Source organism: Oncorhynchus mykiss, chromosome 17, assembly GCF_013265735.2.
Source record: "Oncorhynchus mykiss isolate Arlee chromosome 17, USDA_OmykA_1.1, whole genome shotgun sequence".
In the NCBI taxonomy this organism is placed as follows: domain Eukaryota; kingdom Metazoa; phylum Chordata; class Actinopteri; order Salmoniformes; family Salmonidae; genus Oncorhynchus; species Oncorhynchus mykiss.
Genome location: NC_048581.1, coordinates 74,417,852 through 74,435,616, shown reverse-complemented (window position 1 = coordinate 74,435,616; position 17,765 = coordinate 74,417,852). Strand labels below are relative to the sequence as shown.

Below are 17,765 nucleotides of genomic sequence, written 5' to 3'. Positions count from 1 at the left end.
ATGTGCCATTATTAAAAGGACCTTCTGTTCTCGCATCACAGGGGTGCATGGCAGAGGCTACTTGTGCCAGAGCCATATATACATAAATAATAGGCCAACTTCTATAATTTTGAATGTTGTTCTAATTCTAGACATTCAGTTTAAAACTATTGATTCAATATTCCCCATGGGATGTTAATAGGGAGCTAACATGGCTGCCATATTCAAGTGTCATGTAAATGCATCATAATGCAGAAACCGCATTGCCCAACTCTACATATATACACGACATGGTAAAAAGTATGTGGACACCCATTCAAATGAGTGGATTCAGTTATTTCAGCCACACTCGTTGCTGACAGGTGTATAAAATCGAGCACACAGCCATGCAATCTCCATAGACAAACATTGACAGTAGAATGGCCTGTACTGAAGCGCTCAGTGACTTTCAACGTGGCACCGTCATAGGATGCCACCGTTCCAACAAGTAGGTTGTCAAATGTCTGCCCTGCTAGAGCTGCCCAGTCAACTGTAAATGCTGTTGTTGTGAAGTGGAAACATCTGGGAGCAACAACAGCTCAGCCGCAAAGTGGTAGGCCACACAAGCTCACAGAACGGGACCGTTGAGTGCTGAAGCGCCTAGCGTCTTTCCTTGATTGCCTCTGGAATCGATGTAAGCACAATAACTGTTAATTGGGAGCTTCATGAAATGGGTTTCCATGGCCGAGCAGCCCCACCCAAGCCTAAGATCACCATGTATAATGCCAAGTGTCGGCTGGAGCGTCGACTGAAGCTCGCCGCCATTGGACTCTGGAGCAGTGGAAACGCGTTCTCTGGAGTTATGAATCACGCTTCACTATCTGGTAGTCCGACGGACGAATCTGAGTTTGGCGGATGCCAGGAGAACGCTCCCTCCCCCAATGCATAGTGCCAGTTGTAAAGTTTGATCGAAGAGGAATAATGGTCGGTGGCTGTTTTTCATGGTTCGGGCTAGGCCCCTTAGTTCCAGTGAAGGGAAATCACTAACGCTACAGCATACAATGACATTGTCGACAATTCTGTGCTTCCAACTTTGTGTCAACAGTTTGGGGAAGGCCCGTTTTAAAGGCCATGATTTTGGAATGAGATGTTCAATGAGCAAGTGTCCACATACTTTTGGCCATGTAGTGTTTATACTGTATACAGTTGCGGCCCAATATATTGGCACCCTTGCATTTTTCTTAAATAATTCTCTATTCCTTCTAAAATAAATTGAAATTGAAAACACATTTGTTCTCCACACCTTATGGGATTTTCAACATTGCAGAACCAATGACATTTTTGTGAACTGTGTTAGTACTTGTGTTAGTACTTGGTTGCACAAGTTTTGGCCAACAAATGCTAATTTTAGTTTGACCTTTCTACTGGTAATTCAGCTCATCCTTCAGCAGCAAACTGTTCTAATTCTTCAACGTTTTAGGGGTTCCCTCCAACTGCTGTTTTCCGGTCTCACCATAGGTCATGGATGTGGTTCAGATCTGGACTCTTCACTGGCCACTCCAGAGTAGTCCAGTGTTTCTTCTAGAACCATTCCTGGGTGTTTTCTTTATGTGTGTTTGGGGAAGACCCACAACTTTCAACAGATACACAATTTGTGGACACTGGGTTGAACATTGCACTCCAAAACACCTTGATAATCTGCTGATTTCATGATGTCTTGCACACATTCAAGGCCACCCTGTACCAGAGGCAGCAAAGCAGCCCCACAGCATTATCCAACCTCCCCCATTATTGATTGTTGGGAGGATGGTATTTTCTTTGAACAATTCATTTTGTCATCGGTAAACATAGGAAGACCCCACTACTGAAGGAGACACAAAAAAGCCTGATTGAACTTCCCAAAAACCCACCTAAACAAGCCTAAATTCTGGGGAAAATGTTCTGTGGACCAATTAAATAAAATTTGTGATTTTGGACAACACAGATCAGCGCTGTGTTTACTGACGACCAAATTAAGCATTCAATAAAAATAAAACCCTCGCTACAATCAAAGATGGGGGAGGTTTAATTAATGCTGTGGGGTTTATTTGCTGCCTCTGGTACTGGGGGCCTTGGATGTGTGCAAGGCATCATGAAATCAGCAGATGATCAGGTGTTTTTAAATCCAATGTTCAACCCAGTGTCTGCATTGAAGGTTGTCAGTCTTCCATCTGGACAACGACCCCAAACACACATAAAAAAGCACTGAGGAATGAGATGCTGGACTGTTCTGGAGTGGTCAGCGAAGAGTCCAGGGCTGGTTTCCCAAAAGCACATTAAGGCTAAGTTCATCGTTAGAACCATTGAACTTAGCCTTAAGATGCTTTTGGTTAACCGGGCCCAGATCTGAGTCACACCCAAATCCTATGGTGAGATCTGAAACAGCAGTTGGTGGAGGGCACCTCTCAAATATCCAAGAACAAGAGCAGGTTGCTGCTGACAAGTGGGCCAAATTGTTGAAATGTGCAGCAAGATCATTGATGTCTACAAGAAGTTTGTGTGCAGTTATCTTGGTCTAAGGTTGTGCAACCAAGTACTAGCTCCAGGGTGCCCATAATTTTGTCCATGCCATTTAATTATTTTCCTAATTATAATTGCACAGAACATTGGTTCTGTAATGTTGAAAATCCAATAACAATCGACCAAATGTTTTTATAAATCTCAACTTATAAGAAATCGGGAATTATTTAAGAAGTGCAAGGGTGCCAATGTATTTGGCCACAACTGTATGTGGCTCTGACTTGTACCACAAGCCAATTATTTAATGTTTTATTTTTACAGTCGGCTTACACTGCATGTACTTCCAATGGCAAATTGACATCAATAGTAGGCTAGGCTATTTGACATCTTATCTTAGCACATTTATCATGCTATTATTTCTTGAATAGTGCTCTTTTTTATTCCAGGCAAAATGTTCTTTATTTAGAGACATGGTTTTTATCCCAATCATATTGTTAATTTCATTTTCTGCAACTTCTGCTCTACATTATGTAAAAAAAATAATAATAAATTTCTAGGACAATGACATGACAACCATAAAGAACGGAGGACCATGATCATGACAATACTCAAACAGAACAAAGACATACAAGACATTTGGACCAGACATGAATGTAGGGAGTACCATGGGGCAATACCCTCTACCAATAATAGAGAACTTTGTTATACACTTAATCAAGTAAATCAATGATAACCGTTCTACAAATAAACAAACCTTTATTTTTCATTAACAATCCTTCCATAGAGTAACAGAGGTTAATAAACGCACACACGAGTGGTTGAATCAGTACTATTGTCAAAGGCAAGTTTACAGCAAGGAAATGAACAGTAATTAAAAAACCAACAAAAACACCTGTTTTTTTTCTCTATCGCAACAGAAATATTCACCTTTACCCTGGATCATTAAAAAAAATACACCCATAGATTTGACTATGTACAAGCATTATTTACATGAGCAAAGCCTTCAGGGACAGTCTTATCTGCCCCATCTATAGTTTTGGAGCACGTAAAAATCTGACTTTCAGGTAGACCGGGAAGCAGAGAGCAGTTATCACTAAAACTGTTGTAACAGAACACCTGAGCCAAAAGATCTATAGACCACAAAGAAAATGTGACAGTAGTACTTTATACATTTGTTTATGCCTCTTTTCAACGAGATATTGGTTTATCGCCTTGAATAGATCTCCCATACACACAGTACAGTACAACACATACATGTACCAGACAGTATACATTTACAACCTCCTTCCTCAGCAGTTTAACACCAGAAGGTTTTTAGTGCAGAACACTCTCTCCACAGACCACTATAAAAGGGCATTTTACATAAGCTCCAAAACACATGGTCTTATTTCTTACAGTTTGTACTTTGACACGTGCCAGGCTCTGACTGTACAGTATATTAAAATAGCTGTGGTGGTACTCTGCCGCTTCAGATAAAAGCATCAACATAGCATTGAGACTAATGCAGGCTCTTGTTAATACAACTACTAAAACATCACAGGCAAGCTCATTTCCAATGAGACATTGTAAATATATTTTCCCCCTCATCACACACACACGCACCCAAAAACACACACGCAGCCCGACAAAAGAGGCCAAATATCAACATGATTTCTATGTAGATATAAATAAGGCAGGGACCCCGGGTCTGTTTGTCAGTTGCCCCGTTTCCTGGCGACAAAGTCCTATACAAACAATATGAAACTCCTTATGCACAGCCCACATATCCAGTGGAACAATAGCACTTCACATTCAGTCATAAGGACATTTAGATTTTACATGCAGTTAAAAAATCATCAAAACGAACTGGATAAAAACCGCTACCTACGATGTGAAGTCATTTGTAGTCTTTTTGAGTGTCATCATTGTGGGGTTTCCATCAAAGAGCACAATATCTCCTCTGCAGTCAGCACATACAGTATGTATTGTTCTGCAGCCAGCCAGTAGAACAGAGGGCGGGTCCAATGTCAAGTGACAGTATTAAAGATGCACTCCAGGATATTAAGCACAACAAATTCGTAACATATACTATGATTTTCCACTGCATGTGTTGCTGCTTCGTGCTTTCAGACCAGTCAATGGAGTGGGGCAGGCATCATACAGAAAAGCAGAGTGAATCTCTCTGTGACCATGGGGCATGTGATGTCAGGGAAGGCAGGAGTCAGTCTATACAACACCCTCAATGAAAGTGGTGTCCAGGTGAACGATGAGCATGCGCAGGAAGGACATCTCCTTGCGTGTGTTCTCAAAGATGATTAGTGGATCATCAGACTGGCAGCGGAGGCAGTTTGGGGCCATCACCATGGCAAGGTTATTGACATCCATCTTAGTAACAGACACATTGGCAGGCTGAGCAAACACCTGGGGATAATTAGTGGAGGACAGGGAGAAGTTGTGAGGGACAGAGGGAGAGTATGTACAGAATCTTGAAACTGAGATTGACCATATTCTGTATTAATGATACAGACAATGAATGACTAAGGACAAGTTTGTAGTAATTTGTTCCATTTCAACTGCATGACCAATGACCATGTCTCCAAGGTTGAATATGATAATAGTTGTATGACAGGATGACTGTCTAGTGTTGTCCTGGACAGGTACAGTGCATTAGCTGTAGTGTTCAGTGTTGTGTGATTACTACCTGCAGGAAGTGGATGAAGTAGCACAGCACCAGTCTGTTGAGCTCAGGCAGGCACTGGACAACATTGACAGCCGCCACAGGGTCATCATAGTTACTGACACACTGCTTGTAGAAGGCCATGGGGATGAGAGGCTCCTCCAACTCACGATACCAAAGCTTCATAAGGGAGGCTGGAAGAGAGAGGGACAGTGTTAACACTAGTGCACACGAGCATGCACACACACAGATAACAGAGGTACAGACTACCTCACCAGGTACGTTGGGGTCTGAGCGGTTTTCTGGGATCCTCCATTGGTCAACCTGAAGCTTAAGTGCGTTGACTTCATCGATATCTCCTGGCACCCTACAGAAAAAGCAGTATTCAATAATCAGTATTTTTCAGTACAGTTGCACTGCAAGGCCACTAGGAGGAACTATAACCCCACAATTAAAAATGTAATGTTGAGTGGCTGGTTGACATCATTTTACACGTAGAATTGGTTTGCAAATTACGGCTGGTACTCTGTTCTATGGATGGGCATTTGAAATGATTTTACTATTCAAATAATATCATTACGTTGTTTTGGATATCCAGATAGTCGTTTTTTTGAAAAAATAAATAAATCAAAATGTATGAAGCAAATACATACGGCAGAGGTAAACAGTGGACATGCTGCTTTTCGCCAGTAGTTTGGCTGACAGCAACAGTGAAAGAGAGGTCTGATTTTCGCCATGAGAGAACTGATTCTGTTACTACAAGGTTTTCTGGTGAGTATTTTGCATTGATCTGTGTTTATTTAATTTCAATATTTCACTTTATTTATTTAACCAGGTAGGCCAGTTGAGAACAAGTTCTCATTTACAACTGCGACCTGGCCAGATACTGTGTTAGGTATTGTGGAAACTATGTTAGGAGAGCGCCTGTAATTGCTATTTGAAGTGGGGAAAATAGCATACCGATGCGCAGCAGTAGCTCAACGCATGCTATAAAAACTACATTCAAAAATGTTTTATTACATTTCAAATGTCATGGCATATCACTTTAGATCATATTTCATTTAGACAAAGTTTTTCATTGTAACCAAAAAATAAACAAGTAATCAAATCTTAATGTCCATTCAGATATGCGGACATTCAATTAAGCAGGTGCGAAGTACTCTTGGCCAGCAAACGCTACCGATGTGTCCGAGCCTTAAAATCGTATGGAATTGAATCAGCTACAGAAAGACCAAACAAAGACTAACTACACATTAAACATTGCTGGTCTCCAGGGGCTCTTGAGCAGTGGTAGACAATGTTTGCTCTGTTTTTTTGTCTCTGTACAGTAGGCTGCACAGGGAACATTGGCTTTAAACTGTACTGCTTCAGGAGACCACCCCCCAAGGCTGACGCATACATTTGTCTACATACTGGCTTTGTCTAGATCTCCTCTTATGACTGCTACCTTGCTAAACACACAACACTACCCCACACCTCATTGGTGAATACCAGGGTTGGAGTCCGTTCCATTTCCAGATAATTCAGGAAGTACACTGAAATTCCAATTCTCTTCAATGCTTTTCAATTAGGAAAATGTGGAATTTGAATTTAGTTTACTTTCTGAAATGACTGGAATTGAAATGTAATTCACCCTAACCCTGGTGACTACACCAAGTCCAAAGAGGTGATTGGCTGACCTGTCCGTCAGTCTCACCTGAAGATGCCCTCGGTCTGGGCCCCTCCCAGTGCCAGGACGTATTGGGAGAGCTGCACCTGTACCCAGGGTAGCTTCCTGTCTGGGAAGAGTTCACTCTGGCGCTCCATCACCTCGTCCAGGGAGCTGCCAAACAGGGAGGGGGTCACGATGGCCCGTCTGCTGTGGTCAATCTCCTCCAGAGTAGGCTTACGAAGACCCTGCAGGGGAGGTTCACAGATCGTGACTACTAGGACATTTTGTACTGTACATGTACGACTATGTCTATGATTATGTCTATGACTGTCGACATTAAAGATGATATCTGGAATAGACTATAACTATGTATTTTCTTTATGTTGAAGTCTGTGACTGTCCCAATAAGGATCTATCCATGATAATATGTTTCTGACTAATGTCCATGTTTATGTATTTAGCATGACTTATCTCTCTATCAACATCTGTATTGGTTCAGTCCACTGTGGGTATTAAAAAAGAGAGGGAAATTCTTGGCGGGGTTATGTTTTGACTGCATTCGGGCATTTTTGGACTATTGCCCAAGGCTTCCCCACCTGTTCACATTCCCCACCCCCTTTCCCTGCTCATATCTCTAATCACCTTTTTGCCTCCAGTTACGGCCACTTTCTGTAGTTTGCGATAGCAGAACTTTGCGTACGAGCTGATAGGTAGACCTGTAAAGAGAGAAGGAAGACAGGGCCACTGTAAAACTGAGGAATGAGCAACGGATGGCAACAACAAAGCAAACTGAACCCGTGAGAAATCACTACTTATTAGAGGATTAAGAGCACAAGGCATAGAATGTGTTGACACCTGCCAACACATGGGTTCAGAAAGTATCTCTGAGATTCTCCAAGCGGTCTGTTTAGTCAGTGTTGCTACCTCAGTTAAGTCTCAATTCATAGCTAAGTGTTTCAATCCAAGTAAGCAAGGCCGGCCTCAGCCCAGCCTTGGCCCAAGAGAAGCCCAGCCTTGGCCCAAGAGAAGCCCAGCCTTGGCCCAAGAGAAGCCCAGCCTTGGCCCAAGATAAGCCCAGCCCTGGCCCAAGAGAAGCCTAGGCTAGGCCAGGCCCAGACAAGAGGCCTCCAGTTCCCACATGTGACTCCCTCCCACCCCTCTGTTCACAGCTGCTCCGTGCCGTGGTCACAACACCACCCTTCATTTCAGCCCGTCTATCCATCAAACAGACAGCAGCTCTCATTGTGCTGTTTGTGAGGAGGCTTTCCCCTGTGGTTGGCTGGTGGGCCCACATCGTGAGTAATGTAATAGCCCTCTCCCTCAAGTCATTATTCCAGCCAATATCTGAAAACCTCTCAATGAGTCACACCCACGAAGGGTAACCATTCCTCATGGCTTATGAGTCACTGACGTTGTCCAGTGTATAGGTTGGTGGTACAGTCATTGCTGTACAATGTGTGTGAGTTCACTAGTGTGATCAATGCCACGAGATGAGTATAGGTCCTCGCTGATGACACTATCAAGGCTGGTATTGTGAGTTGCCCTAATGGGGTAATGTGTAGTGGCTAGGCTTTCCTTAAATCATCGATGGACACGTAATGAGGGACTGCCAGAGTGAACCATTAACATGGCTCCCATGTCGTCAATCTGCTCTTTTATCACCTCCTGTTGTATTTTGTGAAAACTAGTCATAACTATTCATAATCTACCAGGGAAACTCTAAATATCAGCATGGTAGTCAAGTGACATAGTATGAATTTCCATTTCACTCCAAATTCTTCACATATCATGACACATTTCTATTTCGCTCCAAATTCTTAATCTGCAGTGAGATAGATATGAACCATGTTTGGTTTGTAATGGTTTGTAACCCATAAGGAAATAACAGACAATCTTGACAAGTTACAAATGATTTGTCTCTCACTTCAGCACTCCCCAACAGACTTCCTCCTTGGCAACCTATGAAAAACGCCCCCCATACTAAACATGAATCTTAGTGATCTCAGACCTACCTTCTTCATCTGTATTCTGTTTCCGTTTCTTTCTGGACTTTGAGTTCTTCTTCAGTTTCATGTCTTGCTGCTCTAGTATGAACTGAGTCACTGGAAACCAGAAGGCAGAGGTTAAAGGGCCATTCAGAAAATCTAATAACATCCACAAAGAGCAAACAAAAGAGAAGAGGTAAAAATCAATTCAAACCATCACACCCCTCAAACTAGACCTGTCATGCTGATAATGACACCCATAGACAGAGTGACGGAGGAATCAGGGAAATACGACCCACCCTGTTTATTGTCGCTGCTCGGATCCGAGTGCCTCTGGATGTATCCCTCTAGGTAGCAGCGGAACTTGGGCGAGGGGGCAAAGAAGGCCAGGCTGACAGCCATCAGCTCCCAGCCTGCAGCCAGGCTCCTTGGGCTGGTGTTGCCCGTGGTCTGCCTCACCAGCTGCACATACAGCTCGTCCCTCAGGCCCTGCGTGCCCCAGCACTTAGTGATGATGAGCAGGGAAGTGTGGCGGCGGTCTAGGCGGGAGGGTCTGTCTCCCATGTAGGCCTGGACCAGCTTGAACATCTCACAGGCCTCCTTCCTCACAGCGCGGTCGCTGGTCACCAGCATGGGCTTCTTGATGGAGCCGCGGTTCCAGGAGAGCATGTTGGCGATGGAGACACGGCGGCGGAACAGGCCCTGGGTGTGCATGTTCAGGTGCTTGCTGGCCCAGTCCGCCATGCCTGAGGTGTCTGTGGTCGGGGGCTGGCGCAGTGTGGCGTAAGAGAGCTGGTGGTATGAGCCTCCTATTCCTCCTCCCTCTCTGTTGTCATGGGAGATGGAGAGTTGGTGGTGGGGGCCCAGTGAGCCTGTTTGTCCATCTACCGTACCTTTCTTCCTGCTGTCCAACTGAGCCTTCAGTTCCAGGGTCCCCACCTTCAGGAGAAGGAGAGAGGAAAGACAGAGGAGAGAGAGAGGGGTGAGGGAAGAGAGAGGGAGAGAGAAAGTGTCAGTGCAGCAGTATGTACTGTATGTATGCATGTATGTATGTATGTATGTATGTATGTATTGATGTACTGTATGTCCACAGCTGCAGTCTTCTCAATGTGGATGAGCTGCCTTTCCTCTGCTCTGCAGTTTTGAGGGCTCCAGGGGGAATTGTGCAGGATAGGCACATTAATCACCCATAAATGCCCCAATATCCACATTGGCCTTTTTCGTCAGGAGCAGGTGAGGAGCCCCTACCTTTGTTCTGCCCCGACCCACCTCTCATTCAACACTACATGTGCAAATCCACCATCTGATCGCATGTGGGATTTCTTGCCTATAAGGAGCCCTATCCACAGTCACAGCCCCTTCACAGTGAAAACCAAACCAGCATTCCAGCTCTGGTCAGCCTCAGAGAAACACCCAGGAACAAAAAGAAACTCAGGCCAAATCAAATCAGGAATTTACTATCTGAACATACAATGTTAAACATATTTCTTCAATGTGACCATGATGTAATATGGGGTTGGAATGTGCCGAAGAGCCTGGAATTTACATTTAGGGTTCCTGATTAAATAGTGTAGATCTCCAGATTTGGGTTTGGCAGTACTTCTTTATGGTCATATGGACTTCATGGTCTTAAATGAGTGGCATGGGTCACTGTTTAAGATCAAATGGAACAAGGCAAAGGAACATTGACAGTATGAACTATATCTTCTATAATTCCCCCTCTCTTTTATACAGATTGTTTTAAGATGCCCCATGACACGGTAGAAATTCAACTCTGCATTTCTATTTAAGGAGGCTAATAATGTCCAAAGTCCTTAAAATCAGATTTGTATATGAAACATTCAGGGTTGTATATACAGATTACACAGTTAAAACCGATCACATTTCCGTGCTGGCTTTAAACCCTTGGGTTCACTGGGTTTTGAAAAATTTGTAAATCCTCTGCTTCTCTACAGTGGAAAGGATAGAACAATATAGGCAAAGCTATACAGGGGTATAGTCAACAACCAGAAGTGTGTGTGTGAGCATTCTGTACGTGCATATCTGTGTGTATCATGATATAACAGCAGGTCTGTGGACTATTCAAGAACAGGCTTAGGGGCCCATTTCCAATATTTGTTTAAATGTGATTGCTTCAGTACCAACCCCCCATGGCACCAGTCCCTGAGCCCCACCCCTACCCAGCTCTCTAACCCTGTGCCATATGGGACACAGTGGCCCTCATTCCTGACCAGGGGGAACCATGTAATGGACCAGTGCGGCCTCTGAGCCTGACACTCCTACCATTGTCCAGTCTAATAGTTATTTTTACAGGTCTTGTTTTATACAATATTTTTTTTATTCAAACTTCATTACCTTTTTGGATCTGTAGTTTCATTGGAATACTGAAACTCACATGATATGGAGAGGGGTGCGTTGTTGAGAGGGCGTTTGGGATTATATTTGGCGGTGCTCATAACACTAAAGATCTGCTATGGCTCTAAACTGTTGCTTATGTAAATTGTTCATGAGAAGGAAAATGCTCCCCTAACTCAAATCATGTGCACCTGTACTAGCCTAATAAGTCAACCCCCTGACAGTGTGTGTGTGTATTATATTACACTGCCGAGTCAAAATTAAATGAATCACATTCATCTAGTTATATGATAGGTCTAATGAGCTAATCTGTCCTTACTGTGGTGTGCACAACTTTAACTTGGAATTGAGACGCTCTCACTAGTCTAGCAATGAAAGTAGTCCTGGAAAGGCACCAGCAATTTTACTACCTCCAGACAAAACAAAACAGAATCCAAACAAAACAAACCGTTCTACATAAACAGGCCGCACAACAATAAGGACCAGTCAGGGTTTTAACCAAGTAGACAAACCAGAACTATTCAATTTATCAGATCTAATCTCTCACAGACAGTCAGAGACGGGTGACAGAGACGAGACAAAGACAAACACCGGAGCGTATGTGTACCTGTAAGGGGGGTCCGGGGGTGTCTGGTGAGGAGAGGCTGGCTTGGCTGGTGATGCTCTTCTTCAGGCTGTCCACCTTCTCATAGGTCCTCTTCTGCCTTCCTGTCATCTCCAGCGGCGCCAGGGCCGGGATGCTATGATTACCTACCCTGCTCAGCAAACGGCTGGAGGAGTGGACGTCTTCTCGCGCCCCCAGGCCTCCATCCTTCATCTCCCTCATGGTGTTGGAGCGGCTCACCACCTCCCTCATCTCCAACATCAGCCTCTCGTTGAGGGCACACAGGTCCCCGCTGCTGCCCACTGAGCCTGGTCTCCCCCCGGCCCCCACCCTCCGCCGGCTCTTCCTCCTCAGGCTGGGTGAGGGCCCAGTGGAGTAGCCAGAGTCCTGGTAGGTGATGGTGGTCTGGGGCCCTGGAGGTGTCTGGAAGTCCTTGCTGCTCTGCCTGTTGTGGCGAGCCTCCATTGCCCTCAACACACTGGCCTCCAGGGCCCGCCATGTCTGCTTCTTCTCCAGGATACCTGGCATCACTGGGGTCCCTGACTCCCTCTCGGGCTGGGCCAAGAGAGGGTCCGGCCGTGGGGTGGGGGTGCGTTTGAGACCAGCGGAGTTGGACAGAAGGGCCTGTTTGGGGTCCACATTGACCATGTGCCTGATGCCCTCCAGGCCAGCAGGACTGTAGTCAGAGGGGTTCCTCTTGTGCCTAGAGATTGAGTGAGAGGAGCCAGGGTGCTGGAGGAGCCTGAGCTTCTGCAGGCTGTGTGTGGGGGTGAGGCGGGACAAACCATCAGGCCCATTATGGAGGTTAGCCCCCTCCACCTCCATGTCCGCAGGAGGCTCATCATAGATGGGACACTGTGATCCCTCGTCATCGTAGAGGGGAAGTGTGGAGGCATACTGGGGTGACACTGACCTGGGGGTGCTGAGCTGGGACCTGAGATTGCCTGGGGTTTGGGGAGGGTCAGAGGACACCAGATAGAAACTTCCATTGCCCATCTTCCTTAGGTGGTGGGCATCGGTGGCCATCTTGCCAGAGGGAGCGGTCTTGTAGCCCTGGGCAAAGCAGGAGTGGGCCCACGGGGGCTTGCTGCTGACGGGGAGGAGGGTGAAGGTCTGGTGGCCACTGGGCTTGGTGTGTGTGTTATGGTGACGGAGTTGCAGGGCCGGGCTAGATGGGCCTCCAGGCTGGATCCGACTGACACTGTTCACGTTGATCAATATGGCTGCCTTAGACACTGGGGAAGGCTGCCATCTCTGAGAGAGCTCCCTGGAAAAGAGAGATAATGAGGTAAAGGATGAGATCTGGGTTTAGATTTAAAGAGATATCGTACACTCATACACTACCGCTCAAAAGTTTGGGGTCACTTAAAAATGTCCTTGTTTTTGAAAGAAAAGGAAATGTTTTGTCCATTAAAACAACATCAAATTGATCAGAAATACAGTGTAGACATTGTTATTGTTGTAAGTAATTTACAACAATAACAATGTTGTAGCTGGAAAAGGCAGATTTTTTATGGAATATCTACATAGGCGTACAGAGGTCCATTATCAGCAACCATCACTCCTGTGTTCCAATGGCACGTTGTGTTAGCTAATTCAAGTTTATCATTTTAAAAGGCTAATTGATCATTACAAAACCCTTTTGCAATTATGTTAGCACAGCTGAAAACTGTTGTCCTGATTAAAGAAGCAAGAAAGCTGGCCTTCTTTAGACTAGTTAAGTATCTGGAGAATCAGCATTTGTGGGTTCGATCACAGGCTCAAAATGGCCAGAAACAAAAAACTTTCTTCTGAAACTCGTCAGTCGATTCTTGTTCTGAGAAATGAAGACTATTCCATGTGAGAAATTGCCAAGAAACTGAAGATCTCGTTCCCTGCTGTGTACTACTCCCTTCACAGAACAGTGCAAAATGGCTCTAACCAGAATAGAAAGAGGAGTGGGAGGCCCAGGTGCACTACTGAGCAAGAGGACAAGTATATTAGAATGTCTAGTTTGAGAAACAGACGCCTCACAAGTCCTCAACTGGCAGCTTCATTAAATAGTACATGCAAAACACCAGTCTCAATGTCAACAGTGAAGAGGCGACTCCGGGATGCTGGCCTTCTAGGCAGAGTTCCTCTGTCCAGTGTTTGTGTTCTTTTTCCCATCTTAATCTTTTATTTTTATTGGGCAGTCTGAGATATAGCTTTTTCTTTGCAACTCTGCCTAGAAGGCCAGCCTCCCAGAGTAGGTGTTCTAAAACTTTTGACCGGTAGTGTATGTGGAAGCCAGGAGATACTAAATGTGTTTATGTTAATTAACAGTCAATTACCGCGAGACCAGCAGTTATTTGCTTGACATTCAACGAATACAACATTTTGTGTGACCGCCACAGCCCTACACATTTCTATCCACCTGACCAAATGTGACTGAAACAACTCCTACCATCTATCTGATTACTTTAAGAATCAAAAGGTTAAGCATGCGTTACAATATTAGCAGCACAGACCGAGGATTAGAAAAGCCCTTCTGCCCTCCCCCTCTACTTTATAGTCAATAACACACTAAACAATATTAAACCTGAATGCCTCTGTCCTTCTGCAGCCAGATACCTAACAGACTGACCCACTGCGTCACACACTTCCTCCTAAGGCTCAGGACAGGAGTCACTGGGGAGCTGAGCAGGGGTGTAGGAAGAGGACAGAGAGGAGGGAAAAAAAGAGGCGGAGTGGTCTCTGTCCCCACACCTACCCCCTAGCTACCGTCTGTAGTTTGTAACAATACAGAAACAATTCCCCTGGGGCTAGAGCTTCCCAAGCCAAGCGCAAAACGTATTTACACCCTTCTTACCTCCCAGCCACTGCATTGCATTCTCTCTGTCTTCCTCTCTGTCGGAGTCGCGCCATTTCAGTGATTTGAATGTAAACAGTCTCTTCAAACAGTTGATCAGATATAGCTTCCACAGCCCATAAACAGTTAGGCCTGAGCCACCTCCCAGCATAGCATTGCACATACAGTCCTGTCCCAGAGGAGCAGAGACTAGTAACACGCTGCAGAGAGGATTTTAAAATGTTTTATTTAACTTAGACAAGTCAGTTAAGAACAAATTCTTATTTTCAATGAAGGCCTAGGAACAGTGGGTTAACTGCCTCATTCAGGGGCAGAACGACAGATTTTTACTTTGTCAGCTCAGGGATTCGATCTTGCAACCTTTCGGATACTGGCCGATGCTCTAACCACTAGGCTACCTGCCTCCCCATGGAAGCCATTTCAAAGCGGCCAGTGTCTGGGCTGCGTTAGTTCTCACTGCAGAGTGTGACAGCCTGAGGTGGGAGACAGCTGTAAATGTGCTGCTGCGGCTGTCTGAGCTCTTTGAAATGGGGGACCTTCTGTCATGGTCTGGGTTGGTGATGTGAGTGATGTTACCTCTACTTACGATCTTGAATTTTGGTCTGATATTGATACAAACCTTTCTATTGCAAAATTACATAATTTGCCAATGCAAAAAAACAAACATGTAAAATGACTGTTATTTATACAGTGGGGCAAAAAAGTATTTAGTCAGCCACCAATTGTGCAAGTTCTCCCACTTAAAAAGATGAGAGAGGCCTGTCATTTTCATCATAGGTACACTTCAACTATGACAGACAAAAAAAAAAAATCACATTGTAGGATTTTTAATAAATGTATTTGCAAATTATGCTGGAAAATAAGTATTTGGTCAATAACAAAAGTTTCTCAATACTTTGTTAAATACCCTTTGTTGGCAATGACAGAGGTCAAACGTTTTCTGTAAGTCTTCACAAGGTTTTCACACTGTTCCTGGTATTTTGGCCCATTCCTCCATGCAGATCTCCTCTAGAGCAGTGATGTGTTGGGGATGTTGCTGGGCAACACGGACTTTCAACTCCCTCCAAAGATTTTCTATGGGGTTGAGATCTGGAAACTGGCTAGGCCACTCCAGGACCTTGAAATGCTTCTTATGAAGCCACTCCTTCGTTGCCCGGGCGGTGTGTTTGGGATCATTGTCATGCTGAAAGACCCAGCCACGTTTCATCCTCAATGCCCTTGCTGATGGAAGGAGGTTTTCACTCAAAATGTCATGATACATGGCCCCATTCATTCTTTCCTTTACATGGATCAGTCGTCCTGGTCCCTTTGCAGAAAAACAGCCCCAAAGCATGATGTTTCCACCCCCATGCTTCACAGTAGGTATGGTGTTCTTTGGATGCAACTCAGCATTCTTTGTCCTCCAAACACGACGAGTTGAGTTTTTACCAAAAAGTTATATTTTGGTTTCATCTGACCATATGACATTCTCCCAATCTTTTTCTGGATCATCCAAATGCTCTCTAGCAAACTTCAGACGGGCCTGGACATGTACTGGCTTAAGCAGGGGGACACACCTGGCACTGCAGGATTTGAGTCCCTGGCGGCGTAGTGTGTTACTGATGGTAGGCTTTGTTACTTTGGTCCCAGCTCTCTGCAGGTCATTCACTAGGTCCCCCCGTGTGGTTCTGGGATTTTTGCTCACCGTTCTTGTGATCATTTTGACCCCACGGGGTGAGATCTTGCGTGGAGCCCCAGATCGAGGGAGATTATCAGTGGTCTTGTATGTCTTCCATTTCCTAATAATTGCTCCCACAGTTGATTTCTTCAAACCAAGCTGCTTACCTATTGCAGATTCAGTCTTCCCAGCCTGGTGCAGGTCTACAATTTTGTTTCTGGTGTCCTTTGACAGCTCTTTGGTCTTGGCCATAGTGGAGTTTGGAGTGTGACTGTTTGAGGTTGTGCACAGATCTCTTTTATACTGATAACAAGTTCAAACAGGTGCCACTAATACAGGTAACGAGGGGAGGACAGAGGAACCTCTTAAAGAAGAAGTTACAGGTCTGTGAGAGCCAGAAATCTTGCTTGTTTGTAGGTGACCAAATACTTATTTTCCACCATAATTTTCAAATAAATTCATAAAAAATCCTACAATGTGATTTTCTGGATTTTTTTTCTCATTTTGTCTGTCATAGTTGAAGTGTACCTATGATGAAAATTGCAGGCCTCTCTCATCTTTTTAAGTGGGAGAACTTGCACAATTGGTGGCTGACTACATACTTTTTTTGCCCCAATGTATAAAACCACCAGTTTAATAGAGTTTAATATGGCACAGATTGGGCTACATTACAGTAACCATTGCAGGGGAAAGAAGGAATTTATGCAAATTGCCAAAGACCACATATAACGTAGCACAATGATCACATGCTAAGCACATTATGCATACACCCACATATCATCAGGTTACTACTCAAGACAAGTGGTCAATTAACTTAATGGATCTGTCTTATTTATGACTTGTCTCATTCTCCAGTTGTGAGTGGTTTGGTTTATGACTGATGTCCCTGTAGAGAGAGAGAGAGAGAGAGGGGGGGGTCTATTTCCTGTCTTGGCCTGTAGAGCATCAATATATGAAAGCACATTGTCTAGGTCCCCACACAATGAGCTGAGATCAAGACAGCATCACTGCCATGACACTACATTCCCATACTATTTTATTTATTTCATTTAGCTAGGCAAGTCAGTTAAGAACAAATTCTTATTTACAATGACGGCCTATCCCGGCCAAACCCCGGACGATACTGGAGGAATTGTGCACCACACTATGGGACTCGCAATCATGGCCGGTTGCGATACAGCCTGGAAACGAACCAGCGTCTGTAGTGATGCCTCTAGCACTGAGATACAGTCCCTTAGACCTCTGCGCCACTCTGGAGCACAAATCTACCCGAGTTCTAATTCTATCCACACGCTAAATGATGTCAGTCCTGTTTAACATGACCAGTAACAAAAACATAAACACAATCCTCTGCTTGGAAGTTGTTTTGAGGTTAAACCAGAGTCACATAATATAATGATAGGATAGGAGACATGCTAAGTCTAGCTCCCAGTGGTGAGAGCAGAGCTGGGGATTTCATCTGGCTTTGTGTCTGTTGTTCACTTGTCATTGTCACACCACACCCAGGGTGGTACAAACCGGGCCAGGCTAGTTTTTTCAGCCCTGCAGCATTGTCACACCACACCCAGGG

At 44.7% G+C, this 17,765-nt stretch overlaps 1 protein-coding gene across 2 annotated transcripts in view; it reads right to left on the bottom strand.

Moving 5' to 3' along the window:
* Positions 1-3,196: 3,196 nt before the first annotated feature.
* LOC110493252 (rho GTPase-activating protein 39) overlaps positions 3,197-17,765 on the bottom strand; it is a 43,993-nt gene continuing 29,424 nt past the window's right edge. For both annotated transcript variants that reach the window (XM_036950621.1, XM_036950623.1), the window contains exons 3-10: positions 11,712-12,975; positions 9,049-9,688; positions 8,777-8,866; positions 7,407-7,480; positions 6,810-7,009; positions 5,389-5,480; positions 5,138-5,307; positions 3,197-4,857 (exon numbers count right to left, since the gene is read on the bottom strand). In XM_036950621.1, coding sequence (XP_036806516.1) covers positions 4,663-4,857; positions 5,138-5,307; positions 5,389-5,480; positions 6,810-7,009; positions 7,407-7,480; positions 8,777-8,866; positions 9,049-9,688; positions 11,712-12,975 — 2,725 coding nt within the window. In that variant the 3' untranslated portion in view covers positions 3,197-4,662. The remainder of the gene's footprint in view (positions 4,858-5,137; positions 5,308-5,388; positions 5,481-6,809; positions 7,010-7,406; positions 7,481-8,776; positions 8,867-9,048; positions 9,689-11,711; positions 12,976-17,765) is intronic.